The following is a 19585-nucleotide window of genomic DNA, read 5'->3' on the forward strand; positions in this document are numbered from 1 at the left end:
TTTCCCCATGCCTGTACACTGGTCACAGTTCCTGCACTTTAGTAATTGTGAATAGTCCAGACTACCTCTCAGACACTGCTAGGACACACTTTAGTAATCTAGCGATAAGAGTGAAATCCATTACACAGATTTTCCACCCACTATACGCATGATTTCCACAGTAAACACGGCTGCACGTCAGAAACGGGCGGCAGCCATTTGCACACAGATGTCAGAGACACCTGTTGGCAGTGTGTGTAATGAAAGACAGCAGTGCAAAATAACCGAAAAGAATCAAGATGCACCAAGGAACAATCCCAGGTGCAATTTGCCGTTGTTTTGCACATTATTACAATGGCAATTATACAATTTCAATATTCCCCTCATTTTTAGCGATGGTGCAGTAATTTTGTTATAGACTGTACATGCATACCTTTCTACTGAAAAAAAAAAAGAACACTAAAATATTGGCCATTCATCATCAATACACACACAAAAAGAAAAATCTGATCTTTTAATTTATTGTCAGCAACCAGGCAACAGGCTGTGATTAACAACTAATTTCATGCAATTGAATAATTTTTTGCATTATTTATTTACAGCAACTTCTGGAACTCATGTTAAGGTAGTTAACAATGGGCAAATCATTAACACATGAAATTTAATACTCATGTTGCTTACCTGTGGAAAAAAAGACAAAAATGTACAATATGGAAACATTCGTAATTCAGAACTCTGGTTTTTCTTTAGCATTTGAAAAAAAAAACATTTACATTAAAAAAACATCCATTTTTACAAACTGAAGCATTGAAGATACTTTTGTTTTATGCCTGCCAGTAAATTAACAAACACTGTGAAAAGTAAACACAAATATGTTAACTTACAGTAACTCAGTGCTATATGCATATGGATTTTCATACATTTAAGTGCTAGCTGAAGTTTTTTTGCCTTTTTAATAATATTATTGCAAAAACTGCACACGGTTCTTGTTACAATTTCACTACTTTGTGACAATGCAGCACTATATTAGAAGGATTACATTCACAAATTTCTCACCTTTTTAAATATACCAATGTTAATGAACATTACATTGACATTTTTCATAAATAGTTCCTTTTCCATTACAATTGGGCAATTTGAAGCATTATTTTTTCTATTTGCATAACTGCACATATTATAATTAAGTACTGAAAAGATGTCAAAAATAAATCACAGACAATTTCTGCCAAATTAATTAATAGCATCATAAAAAATTACTTTTGAAAAAAGCCATCAACATTTATGCATCTACTCAAAATATGTCAGACACACAACAAAAAATTAATTTGCGATCTTACAGACATATGCAAATAAATCAATAACCAAAACAAAACAATTCACACAAATTTATATTTCAAATTCACAAACAAAAAAAGCACTGAATTTATTTTCTCATCTTCATTATGCAGGCAGATGTAATAATGAAGTGTTCCTTTTCTTTTTTTGCAACAAGCTTAATTCTATTTGCAATAAATAATTTTTGACTGCACAATGAGCACGTTCAATTCTAATAATTTATATATTTTTTCCACCCTTGCAGAGGAAAAAAAAGCACTGTAATACTATTTAGTTTGTATCACCATTAGAAAACAACAAATCGAGTCTCAAAAAACAGAACTGAGAAGTAACAAGTAAGCATTATATAACATGAGGCATTTTTTTTATCCTTTCAACGATTTTCAAAATTCATCCGCACAATATCCACTCATGTGACTCGCACACAACTCCAGCAGTAATTGAGAATTTAAGGCAATATTTCTTTGACTTTTCTTTTTCTTTTATATTTCCAACCTCATTCATTTCTCCCAACGTTTCTTTACTTTCACTTCTTATAAAGCAGTTTTTGTTGCTTTCCGAAATGGACATGTACACTGACAACACCTGTTGATTCAATCAACTTCTATTTCATCGCGAGTTCGTGGTGTAGTGTCCAGGTAGATTTTCAAAGCTTTCTCTTTCCTAGGTGAGTACGTTGAAATGGCGCTACTTGTCTTGTTGTAACGGGAATTTTCCTTACTTAGAATCTCCTTTCTCTCTTCACTGGTTAACTGCTTCAGTTGCTCTCCATTGTCTCTGAAAATGAAATAAAATTTATATACAGGCATATATTTATATGGAGGCCAAGGCCCTACAAGGGCTGCAGTATATATTTATTGGGTCGGTGCATAAGTTCGTAGCATTTTGTTATGGGTTGGCAACACTGCGTTGCCAAGAGTTCGTTGTCCATTATTCCATTGTTATTGCCGAGTTTGTAGTTTTGTGTTCGTGAAAACACGGTGTATTATAATTCTGAGTCTATTTTGTGGACGAAACAAGATGGAGTGTCAAGTGGACAAAGTTGAACATTTCCGGCACATTCTGCTCTTCGAGTTTTAACCAAATTTAACCGATGATCAAGTTCAGCAGTAGGAAGTCTTTCCTAATGAAGCTGCTCTTGAAACTTGGCTAACTGATTTCTTCAACTCAAAAACAATTTGTGCTGTGTACGGGGCTAATGCCCTATACTGAAAACACAGCAGTTCTACAGGTGAGGCATTAAACTACTCCCCAATGTTGGCAGATGATTATTGACAACAGAGGCGACTACATTACTGAATGTAGTGAATGTTGTTGTGACTGTGTATTGTTAGACTACAATAACAATGTTTCATCTTAGCACCTGTGTTCTTGTGTTAATTAATTATTGTATTCCTGTTAACGTATGTTATAAAATGCTACGAACTTATGTACCGACCCAATATATACATACATATATACAGGGTGTTTCTAAAGGTCGTTTACAACGCTTGGGAGGTGATTCCTCACACGAAAACAAGCAAAAATTCTAAGTTCCATTTTTACGACTGAGGCTTCGTTTCCGAGATAGGAGCCTCGCAAAAGGTGACAAAGTGAACGTCACACCTGACTGGGACGAATACTATAACAGATAGAGAGGCGGTTCCAAGGGAATCATAAAGGAATCGTATGTGCTCAGTCCGGAAGTCACTATGAAAAGTTCACTGCACGCATGCGCAATGGAGTCCTCAAAGGAATTGGGGATTTCCAGCAAGAACAATACATGGAAAGGGTATGTAACGCAGCAAGAAAGACCGTGACAATGAGAAATGCGTTAAAGACAACACATCCCGACCTCAAACATCAAAACATGAGCACGGAACACAAAATCCGAAAAGTTGAGCACGGTTGCATACCCCAGTTACACGCGAGGAATGAACGAATCATGTCATGTGGCATACGAGAGACACACTACTCCACCAGGAGGAGGGAAAGAAAAACACAATATCAGATGATTGCGACAACGTGTATTTTTACACGCGACAACTACGTAATATCCCCCCACACACAACGAACAACAAATGCTACAATATCTTACGCACAGACAGTCCTGTCACTGTACACCAACTGAAGATGTCACTTTCACCACACAAAGGGGGTGGGGAGCAATACCAAGAGTGTTCTCACTGAGATTGCCGAGGATAATAATCACAGACGGTTTTCAAAATGTCTGCCGTTTACTTCTACGCAGAGATGACAGCGACGAATCAAGGATTGTCGAGTACGAGCAAACAAGCCAGGTGTATCTGCTACCGTCGCGGCGGCGACGTTGATGCGAGCAACGAGGTCCTCAGCTGATGTGACAGGTGTGTCGTATACGAGGGTTTTCATTTCTCCCCAGAAGAAAAAATCGAGAGGGTTGAGATCTGGCGACCTCGGTGGCCAAGGCACAGGCTCATCCCTACCAATGAACGTATTGCGAAACACGTCATGCAGGAAATGTCGTACATTACAATCGAAATGAGCTGGTGCACCATCGTGTTGGTACCACATTTCTTGCCAAAGGTACGGTCTCCAACAGTTCAGGCAGAACCTCACTAAGAAATGCATGATACGTGCGACCATTCAGGCGAACAGGGAGAATGTATGGTCCAATTAAATGATCATGTACTATCCCGCACCACACATTCACTGAAAACCTGTGCTGGTGATGGGCCACAAAAAGTGCATGTGGGTTGTCAAAGTCCCATACATGACTGTTTCTACTATTGAAGACATCCATCCTGGTGAAAATGGCTTCATCTGTCCACAATACGTTTGCCCCGAAGTGAGGGTTTGTGTCCAGCTGATGCAACAACCATTGGCAAAACTCCATACGAGGGCGAAAGTCACGAGGTAACCGTTCTTGTACTTTCTGCAGTTTAAAAGGGTGCATTCCTTCCTCTGACAACACTCGCCACAAATTCACATGAGACGTGTTTCGTGCCCGAGCGAGCACTCGCGTACTGGTGCCAGGATGTTCTGCGACCGCTGTTAACACATCTTCTGCAAACTGATGTGTGCGTACACTTCGGGGTCTTCCAACTTCTTGCCGCGGTGGTAACACTGACCCTGTTTCACGCAGTCGACTGTCCACTACCTGAAAGAAGGTGTGAGACGGTAAACGTCTATGTGGAAAGCGTTCTCCAGAAGACGCCTTGCCTCACGGCTATTACCACGTGCCTCCCCATACATGAGATGCATGTCTGCTAGCTGCTGGGTCGTATACGCAGCCATCTGTGTTAATAGGGAGCTGGAACTGCAAAGTATTGTTTTTGTTTAACACTGGCCCACTGCACAAATTGGCCGTATCACCGTACGAACACAACTGCTGATCATATCCCAGCACCTGCAACACGACTGGAACGACTGCCGGAGAGAACCAACCCTTCGAGCATTTGTTGTTTGTTGTGTGTGTGTGGGGGGGGGGGATATTACGTAGTTGTCGCGTGTAAAAATATACGTTGTCGCAATCATCTGATATTGTGTTTTTCTTTCCCTCATCCTGGTGGAGTAATGTGTCTCTCGTATGTCACATGACATGATTCGTTCATTCCTCGCGTGTAACTGGGGTATGCAACCGTGCTAAACTTTTCGGATTTTGTGTTCCGTGCTCATGTTTTGATGTTTGAGGTCGGGATGTGTTGTCTTTAACGCATTTCTCATTGTCACGGTCCTTCTTGCTGCGTTACATACCTTTTCCATGCATTGTTCTTGCTGGAAATCCCCAATTCCTTTGAGGACTCCATTGCGCATGCGTGCAGTGAACTTTTCATAGTGACTTCCGGACTGAGCACATACGATTCCTTTATGATTCCCTTGGAACCGCCTCTCTATCTGTTATAGTATTCGTCCCAGTCAGGTGTGACGTTCACTTTGTCACCTTTTGCGAGGCTCCTATCTCGGAAACGAAGCCTCAGTCGTAAAAATGGAACTTAGACTTTTTGCTTGTTTTCGTGTGAGGAATCACCTCCCAAGCGTTGTAAACGACCTTTAGAAACACCCTGTATATGTATAAAGGCTGGGCTACAGTACCATAAAGGAACTTACTCTGACTGAGCCAATAGCAATACTCATTGCTGTAAACTGTAAAATTAAAAGTTGTTGAAAAATACTGATTATCAACACTTTCAGCAGATGAGAGCCTTTTCCACATGTATAGCATCTTGCAGAGGAGCTGTTACCAAGCTTCGCAGGAAAGAAAGAAATGGAAAAAAAAAAAAAGAACTTGCAGAACTAATTGTCACAGAGATATGAAATGGTTTTCTTTTTTTCCGGATTGGATTAAATTGACTTGGTGTTTTAAGTCCACGTTATGCTCAATAAGGCTAATCGAGACTGGACCTACAGTTTAACCTTTAGGTGCCCAAGCGTCTCGATCGAGATACCCAAAAGTAACCCTCACGAGACGCTGTGTGAAGGTCGTTTTGAGAGTTAGCCCCTCCCCCCTGCCACATATACGCCGAATTTGCAAAAATTTCATATAGTCTGAATCTCTGGTTCATTCCACGTACAACGGTATATCACTCATCTCTCTAGGGTAATTAGCTTCCGAACTACACTCATTTAATTGAAACTCAGCATTTTGCTCAAAATCGGCTTGGGCAACCGAGGCTTACTATTGAAAAAGGGCTTGGGCGTCAAAAGGTTAAAGTGGGATCCGAACCACTATGTGCCTCCATCGGGTATCAAACCCGGGACCCCTTGATTACAAGGCGATGACAGATACCACTGCGCCATTGAGGCAACCTCTTTTTTCCAGGAATGACAGTTTTTTAGGGAAGATGAAATTTATACCATTGTACCTCCCAATATTATATTGTTTTGTAATTAAAGTGTCATACCTTAATATGTTTACAAATGAACAAAGAAAAAGAAGACAATGCATATAGGGACACCCGCAGATAGGGTTACCAGAAGCACGGTTTTCCCCGGACATCTACATTTTAGCCTTATGTACGGTATCTGGGAGGAATTTGAAAAATATCACAAATGTCCTACATTTTGAGTGTCTCGCAATATTAATTAGGAAAATATTTGTCTCAGCTGAACAAACGGAAATCATGCAAGAAGTTACAAGTCTCGATTCTGTCATTACCCGAATCTGTAAAAGGTTTGGTTTTGGTACAGTAATATTTCAAAGAGTTTGACTGTTCAGTCTCTCATAAATAATTTTGAATAAACCTGAAAATTTTAAGGAAAATTGGCTCCTTGGTGAAGTGCCAGTTAAAGCATGTAGTAAGAAGTGTATTGTTTAATATTAATTACAAGTTCGAAAATTTTGCATTTAAGAATTCATTAAGAAATCATATTTTTTTAAAAAACTGAAAAGTGTCAATTTTAAATTACTTTCTAACCTGTTCTACAAATGTGTATTGTTTATAAAGAATGTTTTGTGTCCTACATTTTGGGACATTATGTCCTACTTTTCTCTTATAGTGATCTGGTAGCCCTACCGGCGGAGGTAGTAAGCACAGCTACCACTCATCCTATAAATGTTAATATTAATATGTTGGGACGATTAAGATTGAATGTATAATGTAGCAAAATGTAAAATCCAAGAACATAGAATATGAACTGAACATAGAATAAGTTCAGTTGTGGCTATATAAAGAGTGCTCTATAATTACGTATTTCATTACAGTATTGAACACATGTATACGAAAAGCTTGTTCCTTACCGATAAAATATTACATGTCCATCATCATATATATTAAATGGCCAGGCATGTGGTGTGATAACAGGAACATTCCAATCTAAATCTGAATGGATGCTCAAAACCGATATTTCGTATGGAAATGAACCTTTTGCTTTTGCGAACTCCACATTCTCTTCGGGTATTCCACTTATTTCTGAGATCTGAAAGGAAAAGAGAAATTAAAAACTGATAAATATGATACTACCATGAAAAAGTACTCTTCTCACTAATATTGCAAGTGGACAGAACAAATAGCAATCAACTCTACATCCTTATGCTCCCAAATGAATGGAAATAAACCAATGAAAATTATTTCTTCTGCACAACAATAAAAAAGTTAAAACACATTACATAACATCATAAATATTTTATATTTGTATTATTCTTATCTTACATTGTTTTTCTGCATATTTAGACTAATTGAGACAGAGAATGAAGGATGATTTTATGAAATTGATGAAGGGATGCCTCCTTCATCAATTTCCTGGTCAGCACTTGACTCTAGCACTGTTAGCGGTCAAATCGTGAGTCAAACACTTAATGTACTCGGCTACCAAGACAACTATAACATGAATATTACTTATGGTAGAGTAAAATGTAGTTCTTTCATCCAATTCTCATGTAGTCATTCCAATCATCAATGGCTGCTGCTAGTACATATCTTATTAGATCTTGCAGTTGTGAGAATAGTCTGCTTCTCTGTGATGGTTTCAACTAAAGTTGACGAGCTGTATCTTTGCGGGTGAACCCTGACAAAGTTCGGCTGCGCAGTAGTAAGGCTGCCTTAACCCCTGAGCATGATTCTCCTGTTATTCAGCAAGAGTTGTCGACCTCCCAAACGGTTAGGAAGTTGCAATTACGGAAATTTATTTCTCTCCCTTTCTGTGCAGTGTAGTCTACATCACCCGCAAAGATACAACTCATCAACTCTAGCAATGACAGAACCTGTTGCATTGTGCTGAAAAATAAAAATAAAAGTTTTTTTTTGATGTACAAACATAAACAAAATCGGAACACACCTTTTGCTTGAGCTCCTCTGCAGTAGAATCCACAAGTACGATTTCTTCCAGAGGTTTCACTTCAAGTGTTGACGGACACCACTGAGCAACGAACAGAACTAAATGGCTCTGGGACTTTGCCATTTCCTCGCCAGGCAACTCTTGCAGGAACAGTTCCCAGTTAGCAAACACAAAGATGTCGTCCTCGAAACGTTGATCATCCAAATACACCTTCCCAGGATTCTTCCAGCTCTTCTTTCGCAAGCGACATCTGTGAATGTAAGAACACAATCAACACTTGCTGGTTTTGTTCATTATTTAATGATGCTATATCATCGCATCAATGTCATAACCAGAAATTTTCACTTTTTCACCTAGTGCCGTTTCTGACTACTTTTTATTGATAGAATGATAGAACATGCTAACTTACATGATCTAATAAACAGTCATAAGTAGATACACATTTTACTAATGATATTTATCCAAATGTAAAACCTGTTTTTTTTTTCAGGAAATTCAATATTAAAATGCTTTGAACTCAAAGTACGATTTACCACATTCGCGGTTTTCGCACTGGTACAACGATATATAATTTTACAAGGCTCCAGAATAGCTGAATGGCTAGCAATCGCCTTTGGTGCACGGGATTGAAGGTTTGTCTTCTGGTGGGAACTTGGGAACTTTAATTATGCCACAAATCGATACTTTGTCTGATATTCTACCAAAGCTCACATGCAATATCTCTAGGAGTATTAATTGAATTTTGCTTCTGAATACAAACTACAGTGAGTCTCACGGTCAACTTGTCTGCTAGTGCATCGGGCAGCAAGAGAATGTCTACCAGCAAACTGGATGCAACATCCACGTAACTGGAACCACTAGCTATGTAATGAAAAAATCTCGTACAATTACATGGACAGTTACATTTAAAATGAGCATGTACTTTGTTACAAGAGTTGTTTAAAATGTTGTCCTCCTCCTTCCACACATTTACGGCATTTTTTAAGAAAATTTTCACTAGCACGCACCAGTTCCTCTTCCTAAATTGCTTCCCTTTCCCTGCTGATGTTTTCTTTCAATTCTTGGAATTGTCTGCTTCTTGTGTAAGGGATTTTTTTGAGGAACACGTTCCAATTGTGCTTCAACGTCGTCGATTTTTTCCCAGTAAGAACATGCCATTTCACCTATCACTTATCAAGAACAGACCCTGTTTCCCTAAATTTGTTCACAAGTATCCAAACACACACACAGTGTGGAACGAGAACATCTGTGAATTCTGCTGTAAAATGCCTTCTAACTTCCCTACAAGAATTCGTAATGATGTAAGTGTCATACATAAAAATTTGTTGTTTTAAATTGTACGTATAGCATGGAATTATTAGACTGCAGAAAAGAACCAGTAATATGTAAAATAAAACAAAACAATATAAAACCCTTGTTAACACCGTAAGACTTCACAAACACGTGCAAACTGAACACCAGCTATCTGCATAATGAAGCACTGATGCATCCAGTGGCAAGTCAGCATACAGCTGTGGGTCTAAATCAGGGCTCGAAAAATCCCGGTTGCCATGGCGACTAGAAATTTCAGCCTGGTGACTGATCTTTTGCTGTAATATTGCCATTTTTCAAGTTTCCATGTACGAAATTCTGAAAACTGCAAGTTAAAATTGCAGTACAGCGTAAGTTAGCAAATATTTTTTTTATCAACGTTGTGAACATTTCACAGAATAAATAACAATTTCTTATTCCTTGTCCCCCCCCCTCCATTTCCCACTTTCTCAAATGATTTTTTTTTTTTTGAATACAGAGATGCTCAGCTTTTTATAGATTGACTGATTTTTGATTGATTTCCTTTATTTTACTTTGCTTTCTTTTTTGCCACTTTTGAGTTATTTGTGATGATATGATCAATAAATACTCACAAACATCCATACTCAGGCTGGGATTCAAACTTGGGACCCCCTGGCATCGTAGCGTGATGTGCTAACCACTCTGCCACTAGGGCCGGCTCACCTTCTTGTAGTATGCACAATTGCTAGTAGGTGGTTTCCTGGTGCCTAATTTTCAGAGCTGGCGCCTAGCTCTGTAGAAGATTTTTCGAGCACAGGTCTAATTGCCGGCAGATGTACTCTCACCACCTGGCATGCTGGCTGCCGCTCTGCAGACAAGTTGACCTTAAGATTCACTGTAGAATACAAATACAGTGTAACCCCTATTTCATGTTCCTAAATTTACACTTTCATATAAATTATTGGAAATGTACTATCTGGAGAACATATAGTTAAAGTTTCAGTGCATAAGAACATTTTAAAATCTGTCACTAATTGATATAGTTTGAGATATGCAAATTCCAAAGCTTAATTAAATCAAGGTTATCACACGTACCTTTCGAAGGGGATTTCAACAGAATACTTTTGTTTTATTTCTTCCAATATTGCTGCCTTGACTTCTCCTACTGTTTCACCCTTTGCGATTATCCACTCGCACAGGAATTTTATAGGCTAAAAGAAAAAAAAAGCACACTTGATAATACAGGGCAGTTTTATTGCAAATAAGAGAGAAGTACAGAACTAGAAAATTGAAAGCACAAAAGGTACTCAATATCTCATAAACTTCCTGTTTGTTTGTTCAAGAAATGACAGATTTATGTAAGATGTAGGGTTGGGTTGATGCTGGTGTATTGATGTCAGAAAGTATAAAATTGGATTTTTCACTGATAATTCGATGATACTTTTCTGGAGTTTGAGTATTGCATGAGGTTTGCAAGAAAGTCACAGGACACTTTCATCGAGTCTAGTTACTCTGGGAATTTTGCAAAATTCAATGTTTTTATTTATTGTGCCCCAGACTGTGTGAAAAATTCATTTTGTGATTTGCAGTTCTACTTTAATATTGATATATAATAAAATTAATGATATATTAATATTTAGTAGTGATGTGCCAGTATGAAATTTCAGCTGATATCGATAAAGTACCCACATAAAATTTACCAGATACCGATAACCGATGTTCTACCGACCCGATAAATTCCAAATAAGCCTTGACGAACTTGAATAGATAATTGGCCTCCTTAATATATCTGTGTTTCAAGGTGACTGCAGTGCAAAGGAGTTGCATATATAGACATTCACTTTTTTGAAAAGTACAGCATGTAGATTATCCATAAAAATTATAATAAAATGGCAGAATTTTGCACTAAATTATAAGATTGAGGAGGTTTTTCTTGGGCAATCAGCCAGGTGATTTCCGGAAAGGCTTCTAGCTTTCGAAAGCTAACGTCACTCTCGAAAGCTAGGAAGCCTTTCCAGAAATCACATGGCTGATTGCCCGAGAAAACCTCTTCAATATTCGCCACCAGGAAAGCTTCAAGAATTATTTCAAATAATAAGATATATTCACAGATACATCAGATCGGTAAAATAATCGATAATTTTACCGATAAACTGATATGCCTATAGCTGTTGATACCAATAGATTACTGATTAATCTGTCCCTTTCCTAATATTTAGTATTCCAATGTAATTCTTTAATACTTTAAAGTAAAACTCTCATAAATTGATTCATGTAATTGAAGTGGAATATTTACATCAATACAACAACTTTTAATTCTAGGATTTTTAAAAATTGTCATCGGTATCAGTGAGATTCAAGAAGAGTAATGGTACTGGTTCAGTTCTAGTAAGAAGGTAATAGAATCCCCAGTGAGAAACAAGCACTGTGAATCAACAGGGAATACGAAATGTGAAGTGTCCATAATGTTGTTTACAGTCTTTAGATAAAATATTTTTTGTGTGTGTGATATGATGTACACATCACAAAAAGATTTATGCTGTCGAAGCTTTACGCTGCTATGTTCAGCCAACAGATGTTTGGATGATGTGGTGGTCACACTGCATCAGGAAAAACATGAGATTGATGTGTAGAGTGCATCAAAATGGTTGCTACAATTGGGTTTCATGAGATTTGGAAGAGAGGAAAGAATGTGTCCTGTTTCCAAAAATGCTGAAACCATCATCACTGTGTTGCCACTTCTGGTTACCATGATGATGAGAATGAATGGTGATGGTTCAACTGAAGGATAACAAACAAATACCCATGCCTAGAAGCATCCATCTACTGAAAATTTCCCATGCACTTATCTCCCAATGCGATGGTAAATAAACTAATCAATCTGTCAGTCACATGTTTGTATGATTATCATCACCACTATTATTGCCATTATGGATCTCTGAAATCTCTAAAATCAATCACTGGAAGTGCTTCTATTATTTGTGCATTTTTAATCATGAAAAATTGTTCTCCATTATCCCAGTTGTGATGGTTTCTACTTGATGTGTTACACAATGCTTTATGTTTCATGCAAGTCAACCAATTTTTGATCGGCACCGAAACGATACAAGTAGCGTAAAATGCACATGCCACTACACTTCTGGCACATTTGACTGAAACACTGCTAAGAAAAGGCACATTTGACTGAAACATTGCTAAGAAAAGTTGTTCATTTTGATGTCTCTACATGCTGTGTGACACACTGTATTTTACATTATGGGTTGTATATATACCCTTTGAATGAGTTCTGACTTTCCAATCTGAATGTTGATAAGAGGATATGACAAATGAAAAATTAAGCACAACTTTTGCTTCCTTCTTTGTTGCAGGCATGTACTGGTGAACGAGTGGCATTAGCTTTAGAAATGGTATGAGTATGATGTTTCCGAGGTTTCAATTAGACTGTAAGATGTAGTAGATCTGTGATGGTAGGTTGTGAAACTGGGTGATCAGCAAATAGCTTCTTAGGAGTTTGTACTGTGGATCTACAGATTTGCTAGGCAACTAGATCAGCAGGAAAGCCTAGACTTATTAGAACATTTGAGGGATGGACTGATTTGAAATTTTTGCTGATATTGATAAAGCTTTACGGATACTGATAACTGACAACATCCTACAAACCCGATATAAAATTGCTTTGATTGATTGATTTGCTTTATTTTCCTTCGCATTTCTGTCATTTTGGCTAATCACGAAGATGAGGATGAGTGATGATGGAGCACTCCCAAACACCCATGCCCAGACCAGGATTTGAACCCGGGCCTCCTGACATCACTGCACACTGTGCTAACCACTCTGCCACAGAGGCTGGTGATGTAAAATTGAAATGTTCCACGCAGGACCTGAATGGTTTTCTCACCTACTTTATTAATGCGTGGAACCAGATGACGAAAAAAAGGTTTGCCTTTATATTCAAAAAGATGCTAACAAAATCTGTACTAACTTACATGCTATTTCTAGGAATATCAGATTGGTAAAAATTTTGTTGATTTTAATAATTCACCAATATGATTATATTAAATGACACTGCCAGAGTGCTGATCACCCTGTTCCATCCCATACAGGTAGGATTATATCATAAAAAGTGATTCCATTAAGCCTGGACGATAAAATCAATACAATATATAAAGAACAACTCTTCTTACTCACCTCGGTGGAATTGGGGAGCAGCTGGTAAACTTTGCCACGATGTTCTCCTTCTCGCAAAGCTCGGCCCAACTTGATTGTCAGTCTCTCCTCATCCCTGTACGAGCTCAAACTCTCACTCATTCTCGAACACTCCATCTCCTGGTTTCCTGAGTAAGTGCGGTAGATCTTAAAATACTCCATAGGTACACCAACGTGTGGTTCCAGTTTCGTCTTCAGTGCCGAGAGAAGTATTCTCTTGTCTACATGGACTTTCAACACTGAAATTTAAAAATTTTTGATTTGATGCACACACTTGTTAGTATTTAGTTTAGGGCTGAGGCGATACCACTTTGAACTGATACTGATGGCGATACTCTTATAGATTCCCACCGATACCAATACTTGAAAATTGCAATTAAAAATTTGTTCAAAATATTAATTAGTATTGGTGTAAATATTCTTCTGCAATTATATGCTTTAGAATATTCAAGAATTACATCAGAATATGAAAATAGATGTTATGTAATCACAAAATATAGTTCTTCATGCAAAACTGGTGCAAAAAGAGATAAACTTCAAATTTTGCATAGTTTCCAGGATAATTAGTCACGTGGCATTTTTGCAGACCCCGTGAAAGACCAAAATGTCGGAAAAAAAACAACTGGTATCGGTAGATGAATTCCAACTCATACTTCCCGATACTGACACATCGGCATCGGCTCAGCCCTAATTTAGTCATATGTACCGATGTACACAAAAAAACTTCAAACATTAGATGTTCAGTAACATTAACCTTTATCTGCCGGACCTCTTGTGTGCATGTATTTCATTCACGCTAGAGCCATTTCAAGCATGGGCTTTTCAAACTTGCTGCGAAGAAAAAAAAAAAAAAATCGGAACTAGAGAACTAATTGACTTAAGACAGATGAAATTGTTTCTTTCTTTGTTAAAGTCAGGGCTTTTAGTGGAGGTAAATTTTATGCATTGTGCCTCCTAATAATTAGTGTTAAATGAAGAAGAAAGTTGAATTTTTTTTAATAGACCGAAGTGAATGAAAAATGTAGTATGTAGCGGTGCTACATTTCTGTCAGTTTCTTGACAATGTCCGGAATTTTGCTTCTAGCATCGGCCCCATGGACGCTGGATGGACACAAATTTGGAGGAAGCACGACAAAGGATTACTCTATGGGGATATGTAATGTACGTAATGTAATTTTGAAAAAATAAAAATGGAAGTTACAAAAAAATTTTGAACTTTGGGCCTTTGCCCCTGCTTTTTTCCATGGACTCTTAATTGTTGGATGTTACTTACAATGTTACTGTTTACTCATTCTTACATTTATAATTTAAATTGTTCAAAAACATGCAGTGGTTGAGGAGTTACAGTTTCTTAACTTCAATTTATCCCATACTAACGAAAGGGCTTTTCCAAACAGCACTTGTTAATAATAGTAACAATGGATGTATTGTTTTGTAATTCAAGTATATAATACCTTTAGGCGTAAACTAATGAACAAAAAAGACAGATCTGAAATATAGTGTACAGTTTTCAAGAAATGGATCGTTAATTTTCTGTCGTGTGCTAACACGTGGTCGAGGCAAATTTCGACAATCGGGCCCTTGCCCCTGCATCCCCCATAATCCTTAATTGTCGGACGTTGCTTAAAATGTTGCTTGTAGAATTGCATTTTTCAAAAAGATGCAGTAGTTTTGAAGTTAGAAATCTATCCCCTAATAATATGGTGGTAAAGAAGGGAAACAAAGGACTTTTTTAAACTTTGCTTGTTAATAATAGTAACAATGGATGTATTGTTTTGTAATTCGAGTATATCATACCTTCATATGTTTACTAAAGATAAAAAAAAAAAGAGAACTGAAAATATAGTGTATAGTTTTCAAGAAACGGCATGTTAATTGTGCTGGTCGATGGCCTTAAAGGGTATACATGATACATGTTGCAGTCGAAATCTTGACTGACAGGTGGCTAAAGGTTAAAACTCATTTCATTATTGTTTCAGGAATCTCATTAATTTTTTGTTAAAACAATTCTTTGATTTTCCACCTGTCTTTAAGGTTTCTTATCGTACTAATAAACAAGTGTTCATTAAACTCATTGCCAACTTTTACCTTTGAGTATAATGAAATAAGAGATTTGTCATGAAGAAATGTATTTTACATGTCTTCCAATCAAATAGTTAACACCTATGAATGTAACGGAACTACACATACTCTCCTACAAAATCTTATGACAGTTTGCATTATGTAAACTACATTACACATATTAATATCCTTCAAGTTATTTTTCCACATTCATTGAGATGGATAGATGTTCTAGAACTACACATAGCACATATAACGTAGCTGTACCGTTTAGTATTAGAATAGTGTATTATATTCTTACAGCAGAACCTTTCTTGGTTAGTGTAATTAAAGTATGTTTGGAAGCTTTCCTGGCAATGACGGATATATTCTCAGGATATCAACCAAGTTAGTTCTAAAAAAGTTTCCAAGCTTTCAATATCTAATGCCAGTCTCATCTTCACTCCAATCCCTGATGATGAGAGTGACATTACCTCTAAAAAGCTCAAAAATATTTCCAGGATTCACCTGGATGACATCCCAAGAAAATCTCTCAATAACTGCTAACTTATCTTATCATATACTTTATTCATGTTGAGGGGAATAAACAACGCGGTTGATAATATTTGTTCATTGGTTTGTGTGCGAGTTTTATGTCATATTGTTTCAAGGTCTAGGCTAGGTGGTTGGATGTAGTCTGGTGGTAAGGGAAGGCAATCCATTTATCACTGCTGGCTGGGTGGAGTAGGTTAGGTTGTCAACCGCGTAGCAAAGACCTTGAAACAATATGACATAAAACTTGCACACAAACCAATGAACAAAATAGCCAGTGCCCTAAGCAAACACAAAAGATCATTCCTTTCCCCACTAGACAACCCAGGTGTATATGACACCCAGTGTGAGTGCAACTCACACAACATTGTCAGATCTGTCAACGAGCATATACAACAGCATTTAGCGGACGCAAAAAAATCCCAACCCACTACCGGGCTAGCAAGGCACCTCAAGTTCAATAAACACAGGATCCAAAAAGTTTCAGTTAGGCATACATCACACACCGTAATTGACACCAAAATCAAAGAGACTAATGCAATTATGCACTTTCCGCACGAGCTGAATATCAACAGTGGTCAGGCTCATCATGTTTGACTCCTGCTATTACAACAGCTCAAACCCATCACACGCAGCAGACAAAATGGCTACACCAGCGCCCCTAGCGGTAGTCGAGGAAACAACAACAGGAACCGGAAGTCAACCTAACAGTGAAGCATCGAGTTCCCAAGTGGATGGTGGCAGAGGCCACCGAAACTAATAGAACATTTACAAGTAAGTTTCGCGGATATATCTTTAGTAACTCGTTTACGTCTTATATACACTTTACATCTAGCAAATTTTCGTACTTACTTGATTGGTGGACATCCTCAAGCTCGTACCGTACAGCTTTGAAGAAGCAGTCTGATAAGTCTCTTGCTTGCTGCTCAGTCTCTTCATCCCAATTCTCCTCTTTCGCTCTTTGGGCGTACCATTCATTTAATTGATGCAATTCCTGCAACAACATGTTATGCTGTATGCTACATTCTATGTGCTACAATGTAAAAAATCATACTACTTGCTAGTGACACAGAAGAGTGATTCAAAATAGGTTGCTGCCTCCAACTCTTTCCTGAATTCAACACACACATGCACACAGATCTGTGTTACTCACATTATAATTTCTACAAGACAATGACATAATTCAACTTGACATTAAACTTCTGCATCATAATCAAACCAATTCTCCTTCTTTTCTAATGAAAATGGATTCTGTCTTGGTGTGTATAGTGGGTGAGATCAGCACTGACAGTAAGCAATTTTTAGAAAAAGAGTTAATGAACATGATGAAAGACAATTTGTTACTAAAGGGTCTACCAATTCGAACGTCAGAACTTTGAAACAGTGTTGTGGCAACATTGACTGAAATTACGAGATTGAACTGTGACATCTGTGTGCAGTTGTCTGTGGCAAGTTATCATGGAGAGAGACAATGCAACAAAGCATAGAAATTATTCGAATTTATTATCAAAATTCATGTTCAGTTCGACAGACATTTCGTGCATTGAGAAGAATTTATGGTCAACATAATCGACCGACGTGATCTAACCCCCTGGATTATTTTCTATGGGGTTATGTCAAATCTAAGGTCTATGAAACTAAGCCACGCACAGTTCGTGACCTGAAACGGAACATCGAACAAACCATTGAGGCTATACCGCTCAATATGTGTGCAGACGTGCTGGAAAATTGGACATTCAGAATCCATTCCACCCACCAAAGCAGAGAAGGACATTTGAACTTAATGCCATTGTTTTCTCTTCAAAAAAAAAAAAATATATATGTCATTATCACTTGTGGTTTTCATTCTATCTAATTTTAAAGTTCTGATGTTCAAATTGGTAGACCCTTTATTATCTCTGCCATACACTATAAATGAGGAAACAAGTTCAAATTTATGGAACAACATAGGTTTTTTGAGGATGAAAATGAAAAATTAAATTATAAAACACAAGGAAGAATTTAAAACAATTTTAAAATGTAAAAAGATTTGGTAAATTAGAAACCAATATTTGGGAGAAGCAGCATACCCAGCCATAACTACACCACCGAAATCTCTATGATGGCATAGTGGTAATGTCTTTGCCTTGTAATCAAAGGATGTTAGATTCAATACCGTTAGGAAGCACATAGTGGCCAAGCTCCCACATTAAACTGTAGATCAGTACCAATTAGCTTTTCTGTGCATAAAGTGGACTTATAAACCAAAAAAACTCAAACATAATGTTGTGTTGCAGGGAGAGGAAGAGTTTCAGAATCTGAACATGAAAAAAAAAACTTTTTTAAAAAATACAAAATGACATTCAGATGAATTTTTGTTTTTTTAAGAAAGGGTAAAGGTAATAATGAAACATATTCTGCCAAAAATAAAAAGAATTTCAGAAGTTAGATGAATTGTATTGGAGAACAGTTAGTTTCTTGCCTTTTGAACCAAAAACTCTATGAACCACTGCTATCATTGAAAAATACAGGAGACACACAAGTAGTAATTCAAACAATCAAATAATAATAATTTGAATCACAGCTTATTGTCTTGAATACAAAAGTTTGCTTGAAGAAATTATCAACCGGAGAATGTATAACTTGCAAATCATTTGTACTTTCTACAATTACGAGGGGCATACTGAAAGTAAGGAGCAACATTTTTTAAAAAAAATCAGAATACATCCATACACACAAACAAAGTATATCATCACAAAATATAGACTTTACTGAACATGTTGAGGTAGTGTGATATCATTAGCTTCAATTGCATCAGCGCAGGCAGTTGTTTCAAAATGGCTGACAGTGATGTTTCGTTTCGACAATGTGCTGTGATTGAATTCCTTGTTAAAGAGGGAATTCCTGCTGCTGAAATTCGGAATAGATTTCAACATGCATATGGAGATGTATGCATGGGTGCTAGAAAATGGCTAAAACATTTTAAAGCTGGGACCACGAGCATCAAAGATCAGTCTCGGAGCAGTTGCTCACAAACTACCGGCAAAGTTATGGGCACCATCTTCTGGTATGCATAGGGGTGCATTCTGGATGAATTTCTTGAACCTGAGGAAACCATAAATGCTCACCCTCATATCCAAATACCTTACAAGCTCAGTCATGCAATGCGGGATAAACGTCCTGGAAAGAAAATCATCCTTCAACATGATACTGCATGCCTGCACTCTGCTCAGTTCACCATTGAGGAAATTTGGGAAAATGGGGTGGGAACTTCTGCCTCAAGCTTCCTACAGTCCCAACATTGCACTCTCTGACTATCATCTGTTAGGTTTTGTGAAGGAACAGTTACGAGGTCAATGCTACCAGACGACGGAGGACATGTAGAAAGCAGTGCGTCAGTGTCTGCGAGCAGCTGGAACGGAGTTCTACTGTAAGGGTATTTTCAAGCTTCCAGAAAGGTGGGAAGAATGCATGCATAGAAATGGAG

At 37.6% G+C, this 19585-nt stretch overlaps 1 protein-coding gene across 3 annotated transcripts in view; it reads right to left on the reverse strand.

Moving 5' to 3' along the window:
- Positions 1–479: 479 nt before the first annotated feature.
- The window catches only part of LOC145990893 (ubiquitin carboxyl-terminal hydrolase 47-like), a 107742-nt gene continuing 88636 nt past the window's right edge, over positions 480–19585 (reverse strand). For all 3 annotated transcript variants that reach the window (XM_083126376.1, XM_083126375.1, XM_083126377.1), the window contains 6 exons: positions 16972–17113; positions 13510–13766; positions 10417–10532; positions 8050–8299; positions 7013–7191; positions 480–2091 (listed from right to left, as the gene is read on the reverse strand). In XM_083126376.1, the coding sequence (XP_082982502.1) occupies positions 1908–2091; positions 7013–7191; positions 8050–8299; positions 10417–10532; positions 13510–13766; positions 16972–17113 (1128 nt within the window). In that variant the 3' untranslated portion in view covers positions 480–1907. The remainder of the gene's footprint in view (positions 2092–7012; positions 7192–8049; positions 8300–10416; positions 10533–13509; positions 13767–16971; positions 17114–19585) is intronic.

The sequence above is a fragment of the Lepisma saccharinum genome, chromosome 8 (genome assembly GCF_977018435.1).
Source record: "Lepisma saccharinum chromosome 8, izLepSacc3.1, whole genome shotgun sequence".
Taxonomy (NCBI): domain Eukaryota; kingdom Metazoa; phylum Arthropoda; class Insecta; order Zygentoma; family Lepismatidae; genus Lepisma; species Lepisma saccharinum.